The 9414-nt window shown below is 38.5% G+C and overlaps 1 protein-coding gene across 3 annotated transcripts in view; it reads right to left on the bottom strand.

Moving 5' to 3' along the window:
• POLE2 (DNA polymerase epsilon 2, accessory subunit) overlaps positions 1-9414 on the bottom strand; it is a 37300-nt gene that overhangs the window by 8490 nt on the left and 19396 nt on the right. For all 3 annotated transcript variants that reach the window (XM_017506714.2, XM_017506715.2, XM_017506713.2), the window contains 8 exons: positions 8361-8417; positions 7576-7624; positions 6737-6809; positions 3310-3482; positions 2655-2744; positions 2427-2481; positions 1814-1873; positions 1649-1726 (listed from right to left, as the gene is read on the bottom strand). In XM_017506714.2, the coding sequence (XP_017362203.1) occupies positions 1649-1726; positions 1814-1873; positions 2427-2481; positions 2655-2744; positions 3310-3482; positions 6737-6809; positions 7576-7624; positions 8361-8417 (635 nt within the window). The remainder of the gene's footprint in view (positions 1-1648; positions 1727-1813; positions 1874-2426; positions 2482-2654; positions 2745-3309; positions 3483-6736; positions 6810-7575; positions 7625-8360; positions 8418-9414) is intronic.

Here is a 9414-nt window from a genome sequence, read left to right on the forward strand (position 1 = left end):
AAAAAAAAAAAAAAAAAAAAAAAGAGTAGACTATGGAGAGGAAGGGGTAGAAGCTGGAGACCAATTAGGAGAAGATGGAGGAGCAGGGCTCCTCAACCCCCAGGCCATGGACTGGTATCAGTCCGTAGTCTGTTAGGAAGTGGACCACACAGCAAGAGGTGAGTGGCAGGCTGCAAGCAAGCAAAGCTTCATCCGTATTTACAGCTGCTCCCCATCAGCTGCACTACCACCTGAGCTCTGCCTCCTGTCAGATCAGTGAAGGCATTCGATTCTCACAGGAGTACGAACCCTGTTGTGAACTGCACATGTGAGTGATCTAAGATGCCTGCTCCTTATAAGAATCTAATGCCTGATGATCTGTCACTGTCACTGTCTCCCATCACCCCCAGATGGGACCATCTAGTTGCAGGAAAACAAACTCAGGGCTCCTACTGACTCTGTATTATGGTAAGTTGTATAATTATTGTAATAATAGAAATAAAGTGCACAATATATGTAATATGCTTGAATCATCCTAAAATCACCCTGACCCCCTTGGGGTCTGTGGGAGAACTGTCTCCCATAAAACCAGTCCTTGGTACCAAAAAGGTTAAGGACCACTGGGGTAGAAGGTCGTGGAGGTGGAGGTATAGAAAGGTAGCAGATTCTGGATGTAATCTGAAGCTAATAGGACTTCCTGAAAAACTTTATGTGAGAAGAACCCCAAAGCTTTTGGCCTGAACAACTGGAATAATTATTGTTCAGGCCATGAAGGTGCCGTGAACTAAGATGGGGAAGTCTACAGAAGAGGTTAGGGGTACTGGTGGGAAGGAAGATCAGGAGTTCACTTAAGTTAGGATGGTGATAAGTAGGCAACTGGATACCTGAGTCTGGAGTTTGGAAGGAGGGTTGAGGTGGAAATATAAATGTGAGAGGTGTCAATACGCAGATGATACTTAAAGCCATAGGACACTAGAGAAGGCCAGCAAAGGAGTGAATGTAGGCAGAAAAGAGAAGCGAACCAAGGCTGACTCTTACAGTATTCCCACAGTAAGAATTTAGGATTACAATGGGCAATACCAACAGTAAATAAGTCATCTTTGTATTCTTCGTTTGTAACTTTTCTTAAAGGATGTCTAATAAGAATATCTATTTTTAAATCTCTTTCCATTATTCAAGCTTATGAATTCATTACCAATAAATTAAATATAGTTAAAATGTTTTCAAAGTTTTGAAAAACCTACAGCAAAATAAATTTTTTTGTATTAACAGTCAAAATTCAGAGACAGATTTTAGGAATCAAGTTAGTTTTTGTTTGTTTTGGTTTTTTGAGACAGGGTCTCGCTCTGTCACCCAGGCTGGCATGAAGTAGTGCATTCTCAGCTCACTGCAGCCTTTCCACCTACCAGGATCAAGCAATCCTCTCACCTCAACCTCTTGAGTCGCTGGTACCACAGGTGTGTGCCACCATGCCTAGCTAATTTTTGTATTTTTTGTAGAGACGGGGTTTCACTATGTTGCCCAGGCTGGTCTCAGAACTCCTGAGCTCAAGTGATCTGCCTGCCTTAGCCTCCCAAAGTGCTGGGATTATAGGCATGAGGCACCGCACCTGGCTGAGTTAATTTTTAAATGAAAGGAAAAATGTGTAACACAAAATACTAACTCTTACCTGCAAGGATTAGTAGTAAAAACTGAAAATGGTACCCTTTGTCTGAATTCATTAGTGATGCTTTCAGCAAGTGGTGGCCTAAAAAACCAATTTATGTGATATGGTTTATCTCTTTAAATTTTACAAAATTTTCTATACTGTTGCAAAAATGTGAACAAAACTTACCTTGGTAAGATGGAACCAAATCCAGGATCCTCTGGACCAGGTATAAACACAAAACGACTACTGTAGCAAAATTCAACACAATTCATTTAAAAATATTATTGTAACACTATCCAAGGGCTTAAAAACAAGTAATACCCTTTGTTTTCACTTTAAAAAGTTTAAATTTCATGCATTATAATAAATGAACTATTAAATCTCCAGACCAACACTGTTTAGTAATATAATGACAGAAGGGTTCTGTATCTGCACTGCCCAACTGAACATTTGAATTGTGGCTAGCTTAGCTGAGGGACTGAATTTTATATTTTATTTAACTTTAATTAAACTTTAAAGAGACATGTGGCCACTGACTATCATATTGGAGAGTGAAGCTCTAGACCCTTGGAGTAATGTCACAAAGAAATTCCAAATTATGGCTGAAATTATCTCTATCTCTTTCAGTACTTTTCATTATAAATCTCTAGTACCACGTACAATGTGAGGATAACTTTATCTCTTAGATCTTTTAATTTTCTCAACTTTATCTTTCTTAGTTTTGAATAATTGCTGATAAAACAAAATTCATTTTTTAAAAGCAAAACTGAAAAAAATATATAGTGGTAGAGATCATTACCTTTGGTGAATATCAGGGTATTCACATATTATATCTGCCAAAGTTTTTAGGGAATCTAAAATTTTAAAAGGGTATTGAATTAAATTTGCATAGAATGCCATAAAAATTATATTTGATTAGATACAACTCTGTATATGCTGAATGAAATTAAAATATTATGGATAATTTCTTATTACTTTAGTTTATATGACTATAGAAACACTTCTTATTAAATTAGACCCTTAATACCTTTCAAAGCTTGAACTTGATTTTTTCCATATGGTGCAGATGAAAAATTACCACACAGAATAAAACAGGTTGGAGGTGCTGGTGAATAACCTAAAGAATAAAAGAGTAAATGAACAATACTTTTCTAATCTACAAATCAAGTTAAAAACCCCTTAACCAGGAATTTTTAATAAAAATGTATTATTTTAATTAAAATAACATTTTAATAACATTAAAATAATACTAATAATAGTACCCATTTACTGAGCACTTACTATAGGCCAGGCCCTGCACTGGCTTAATTAATCCTCAGAACGTCCGTATAATCTGAGACTTGGGTTAAGTAACCTGCCCAAGGTAACAGGCTCGCACTTAAACCCAGGTTTGTTTTTGCTTTTGTTTAAAGATGGGGTCTCACTATGTTGGCCCACTGGTCTTGAGCTTCGGGACTAATTCTTATTTATTGTGACTGTAAACACACACACACACACAGGTTTTTTTCTTAATGTAAAAATTTAAGTCTTTAAAATGAAATCTAATTTAAATTATATCATTGCTAACCCAGTGTAGTTTTTTTTTAATAGAATACAAAAAAGATAAATGTAAAAAAGAACTTAGTTTTAAGACATGAACCCTCATAAGAGTTCAAGAAAGAATTTTAAAAAATAAGACGTACCAGAAAACATTATGCGAAGTTTTTCCAGTACTTCCACCTGGTCCAACCAAACATCAGATAAAAACACAAACATAGCATCTTTATTCTCCTCTTCTAGTTGTTTTAGTTTTGCAGAAGTCTTCACAGATGTATTAGAAGGCCCTCCAAAAAAATTAATACTTCCATAGTATGCCCTAGATAATTATAACATAATTAGCGTCTATATACAACTAGAGATATTTTTCTAATAATTTTATAAATTTAGCTTCTTTTGTCTAATGAAGTTATTTTCCAGTGTAAATAGGTGAAAATGTACTCTTTGTAACACTTTAAAAGTACAAAGGTTATCTAAATATTCTTTTTTTTTTTGAGACCTCAGAAATAACATCACAGATCAACAACCATTTGATCTTCAACAAACCTAACAAAAACAAGCAATGGGGAAAGGATTCACTGTTTAATAAATGGTGCTAGGAAAACTGGCTAGCTATATGAAGAAAACTGAAACTGCAGGTTTCTAAATAGATTATCTAAATATTCTAAAATAAGAAGCAATACAGAAGCAGTATATAAAATATTTAATAGGCTATATCTGTGTCCTAAAACTAACTAAAGCAAACATTAAAATAATAATTTCCTATGTTGCTGAAAGTAGGAGAAATGAGTACACCATTTGAACAATATCTAATAGAAACCTCAAAATATGTGTTAATCATTTGCCCAAGCACTTCCACTTCTGGAATGATTAATCCTAAGAAATTAAGGATATACACAGAGACTAACCTATATCCCAGAACTGTGAAAAAATTATTCAACAGTTCCTTCAAAGCTTGGTTTTATTCAAAGCTCACCCAGCAAGGGTCAGTAGGAAAGTGGGTAATATACACACTCCCAGCCTCCACCACTCTGCCCACTCTTCACTGACATCTTGCAGTTCCCAGCTTAAATGCAAATACTCCAGAGGCCTCCTCTGAGGATCCCAAAAGAGGTTAGATTTCCCATTATACACTCTTGTAGGAACCTGCACTTCTCCTTTGCAGATCTTATCAAATTTGTAATCAGGCCAGGCGGGTGGCTCACACCTGTAATCCCAGCACTTCGGGAAAAGCTAAAAAGCTCTTATTTCCTGGTGACATCTTAGCTGTCAAAATGTCCTAGTACCACACATTACTGTGTTTGTAGAGACACTGGTGTATACAACCTACTGAGGCAGCGGGACTGCTTGAGGTCAGGAGTTCGAAACCAGCCTCACCAACATGGTAAAATCCACCCCATCTCTATTAACAATCTGAAACTTAGCCAGGCATTGTGGTGGGCACCTATAATCCCAGCTACTTGGGAGGCTGAGGCAGGAGAATCACTTGAACCTAGCAGACAGAGATTGTAGTGAGCTGAGATTGCACCACTGCACTCCAGCTTGGGTGACAAAGCAAGATTTAAAAAAAAAAAAAATTTATTTTACAGTAATAGAAAAATATTGATAGCATATTAGATGAAAAACAGATTACAAAGCAAGGTACAGTATGTATCCATTTATAGTGCCAAAAAAGGGACCTGTGCATTCATGCATAAAAAGAAACTCTCCAGATATACATACATATCTTGTTATAGTTGATTTTTTTTTTTTTTTTTTTTTTTTTTTTTTTTTTTTTTTGAGATGGAGTCTTGCTCTGTCATCCAGGCTGGAGAACAGTGGTGCAGTGGCACGGTATCAGCTCACTGCAACCTCTATCTCTATCTCCTGAGTTCAAGCAATTCTCCCACCTCGGCCTCCCAAGTAGGTGGGATTATAGGCACATGCTACCACATCCAGCTAATTTTTGTATTTTTAGTAGAGATGAGGTTTCACCATGTTGGCCAGGCTGGTTTTGAACTCCTGACCTCCATGATACACCTACCTCAGCCTCCCAAGGTGCTGGGATTACGGTCATGAGCCACTGTGCCTGGCCAGTTGATTCTTATTATTAGTGATAGTTATGTTCTATAAAGTCTCCACAAACAATGAATTGGCAAATACTGAACCACTGCTCCTTGGAAAAATCTGTACATATATATACAAATATATATGGATTGATTATAGTCTTAAGTCCTAAAACCAATTCATCCTGGTAGATTCTGTTTTAACAAATGAGAAAAGTTGGTTCAGAAATGGTAAGTGACTTGTCTGAGGCTGCTCCAAAAACAGGTGCCAGAGCTGAGATTCAAATGCCCCCTTCCCCCTCACAACTTCTCCCAGGGCCAGAGATGCTTGCACTACCCTGCACTGCTCCCTGTAGTCTCTGTCCTCTGGTCATCTCTTAATGAGGCTGAAACAAGAGGGTAGTGCGGCCTTGTTCACCCTCAGCTGGGAACATGCATGCCAGGCGACTCAAAATTTTTTGCTGTTCTGCTGCACATAAATGACCACTAAAGCATGACTTTGGGAGGTACAAGAAAATTTTAGCACAAATCTGTAAACAATGAGGATCTACTGTATAGACAGTCATGCACAGCATAACAACATTGCAGCAATGATGGACTGCATATATGACAGTGGTTTCATAGAATGATAATGGAACTGAAATGCTCTTATTGCCTAGTGACATTTTAGCTGTCAAAATGTCCTAGTGTCACACATTACCGTGTTTGTAGAGACACTGGTGTATACAACCTACTGAGCTGCCAGTTGTAGGAAAGTATAGCACATACAATAATGTATAATATGTAACACTTGATAATAAATGACTGTTACTAATGTATTTACTGTACTTTTAATCATTATTTTAGAGCGTACTCCTTTTACTTTTTTAAGTTAACTGTGAAACAGCCTCAGACAGGTCCTTCAGGAGGTCCTTCAAGAAGGCATTGTTACTACGGATGACAGCTGGATGAATTATTGCCCCTGAAGACCTTCTAATGGATAAGACATGGAGGTGAAAGACAGTGATATGGATGACTCTAACTGTACATAGGCCTAGGTTAATACTTTGTCTTAGTTTTTATTTATTTATTTATTTTTATTTTTCATTTGCCATCCAGTAACAACTTTGTCTTAGTTTTTAACAAAAAACATTTTTAAAAAATATAATGATGGAAAAAAGTGGCTGGGCACAGTGGCTCATGCCTGTAATCACAGCATTTTGGGAGGCTAAGGCAGGAGGATTGCTTGAGGCCAGGAGATCAAGACGAGCCTAAGCAACATAGTGAGACCCCCACCCCCCCGCCATCCCTACATAAAACATTTTTTTAAATTACCAGTCCTAGCTACTTGGGAAGCTGAGGCAGGAGAACACTTATATCCAGGAATTTGATGCTGCAGTGAGCATAACTGCATCACTGCACTCCAGCTCTTTCCACTTTGACACAAAGACTGATACCTTGTAGTAAATGAGATATGATGTACTATCTTACATTCAATCCTGCTAGTATTACCAAATTCTCATAGGGTATAAACCAAACATTTTAATACCTAGTAGTACTAGAGGGCTCAGTGGGTGGAAATCCAAAGGCATTGACATGAAACACTTGATCTTCAAACCAACCTGAAAAAAAGTAACATCACTTTCATTTTTCCAATCCTCTGTTTGAAAGGACAAAATTATGTTACACAAAGCAATAATGCCAGGCTAGTCTCATGCCCTGTGAACTAAACAGAAGTATATAATTCAGGCTGGGCATGGTGGCTCATGCCTGTAATCCTAGCCCTTTGGGGGGCCAAGGCGGGTGGATTGCCTGAGCTCAGGAGTTTGAAACCAGCCTGGGCAACATGGTAAAATACCGTCTCTACTAAAATACAAAAAATCAGCCAGGCATAGTGGCACGCACCTGTAACCCCAGCTACTTACAAGGCTGAGGCACGAGAATCACTTGAGCTCAGGAGGCAGAAGTTGTAGTGAGCTGTGACTGCACCACTGCACTCCAGCCTAGGTGACAGAACAAGTCTGTCTCCAAAAAAAAGAAAGTGTATAATTCGGTGGTTTTTAGTATATTCACAAGTTGTGTAGCCATTACTACTAATTTTAGAACACTGTCATCACCCCAAAAAGATTTCTATTAGCCTATTAACAATCTAAGAGTTATTTTGTCAAAAATATGCTCTTCATCCTATCAGGGTCCTGATTGATAGATAGATAGATACACACACACACACACACACACACACACACACACACACACACACACACACATATATGTGCTCTTCTAATTAATGGTACCCCAAATTATATCATGTTAACACATTTTACCTACTGCAGACATAGTTTTACTGTAGAATGAGAAGGAGGACAGTAACAAAGTATACTGACTTACCTTCTGCTAAGACAAAGCATGCCTCTGTGTATAAACCACTATGGAACTGGTGCACAACAGTTAAGGAAAATAATCCTATGCTTGAGGCAGTAATAAAGTCAACATACATTTTGAGTTCAACAGAACTTCTAAATAATTCAAAGACTTCCCATTTGACACTGTGACTAGACCACAGCTTAGATAAGAGCTTAAAAAAATTTAGGTTTAAATGTCCCCATGTTTAATTCTTGGTAATAGTGGCAGTGTGGATCATTCTTACCATGATATAAACTTTGTCAGTGATTTGTCTAGATTCTCCAAATATGAGGAAATTAAAAGTTGTTCTGCCTCTGTTTAGGATTATATCTCTACATTCCTACACCACCAACATAGAGAAGTTACACTGAGAACCCAAATAGGCTGGGCACAGTGGCTCATGCCCGTAATTCCAGCACTTTAGGAGGCCTAGGTGAGTGAATCACCTGAGGTCGGAAGTTCAAGACCAGCCTGACCAACACTGAGAAACCCCATCTCTACTAAAAATACAAAATCAGCTGGGCATGGTGGCACATGCCTATAATCCCAGCTACTCGGGAGGCTGAGGCTGGAGAATCGCTTGAACCCAGGAGGTAGAGGTTGCGGTGAGCTGATCACACCATTGCACTCCAGCCTGGGCAACAAGAACAAAATGCTGTCTCAAAAAGAAAAAACAGAGAACCCAATTAGGTAAATTTTAGAAGGATATATCATTAATTTCCCCAATTCATATAAGGCAGATTTTAAAAATACAGACAAGTGAAGGATATAGCTTTACTAAGGTCTAGTTGTACTGTTCCAGTAGGGTCTTCCAGAAAAAATTTTCCCTAAAAAAAAAGAAATCCACATTTTTGTAACAAAACTATGACAAAAAAACTAAACTACAGACAAGTTTGACAACGGAATACAGAAGGGAGAAAAGTGGATTTTAAAAATCAGCTATTATTTCTAGTCCAGGCTCTTCAATTTACAAGTCTGATAACTCCAGACTAATCACTTAACTGAGATTCCTCACAGGTACAGTGGAGAATCACTGTATACATCAAAAAATGGCAAGAGGGACACTTGCTGTCTGCCATAAGGAGGGTCTCCCCAGGTACCTTCTAATATAGCCAAAAGCATCTCCAAGTGACCAGGACATAGTCTGCAGATTGCTTGTTCAGAAACGCTGTACTCTCTGTTTTTTTTTTTTTTTTTCTAAAGTTCAATTCAGATAGTACTCTCAGTTTATCCAAAGGTCACTGGAGGCCTAATTTCAGGCTATGCAAACTGGGATCCTGGACAAGACACTCTGTCCTGATGTCTACTCAGGAAACCAAACACAGACAAAAAATACACTTGGTAACTAAGGCAAGTTTTTTGTTGTTGTTGTTGTATTTTTTTTTACTATTACGAAAAACGTTTATTTAACAAAAAAAATCTAATATGAAAATCTAGGACTAGGCATGGTGGCTCACGCCTGTAACCTGAACATTTTGGGAGGCTGAGGTGGGTGGACCACAAGGTCAAGGGATTGAGACCATCCTGGCCAACGTGGTGAAACCCTGTCTCTACTAAAAATACAAAAATTAGCTGGGCATGGTGGCGCCCGCCTGTATTCCCAGCTACTCAGGAGGCTGAGGCAGGAGAACTGCTTGAACCCGGGAGGTGGAGGTTGCAGTGAGCTGAGATTGCACCACTGCACTCCAGCCTGGTTATAGTAAAAGAGGTCTTGGCCGGGCGCGGTGGCTCAAGCCTGTAATCCCAGCACTTTGGGAGGCCGAGGCGGGTGGATCACGAGGTCAAGAGATCGAGACCATCCTGGTCAACATGGTGAAACCCCGT

The sequence above is a fragment of the Cebus imitator genome, unplaced genomic scaffold, assembly GCF_001604975.1.
Source record: "Cebus imitator isolate Cc_AM_T3 unplaced genomic scaffold, Cebus_imitator-1.0 Scaffold358, whole genome shotgun sequence".
Taxonomy (NCBI): domain Eukaryota; kingdom Metazoa; phylum Chordata; class Mammalia; order Primates; family Cebidae; genus Cebus; species Cebus imitator.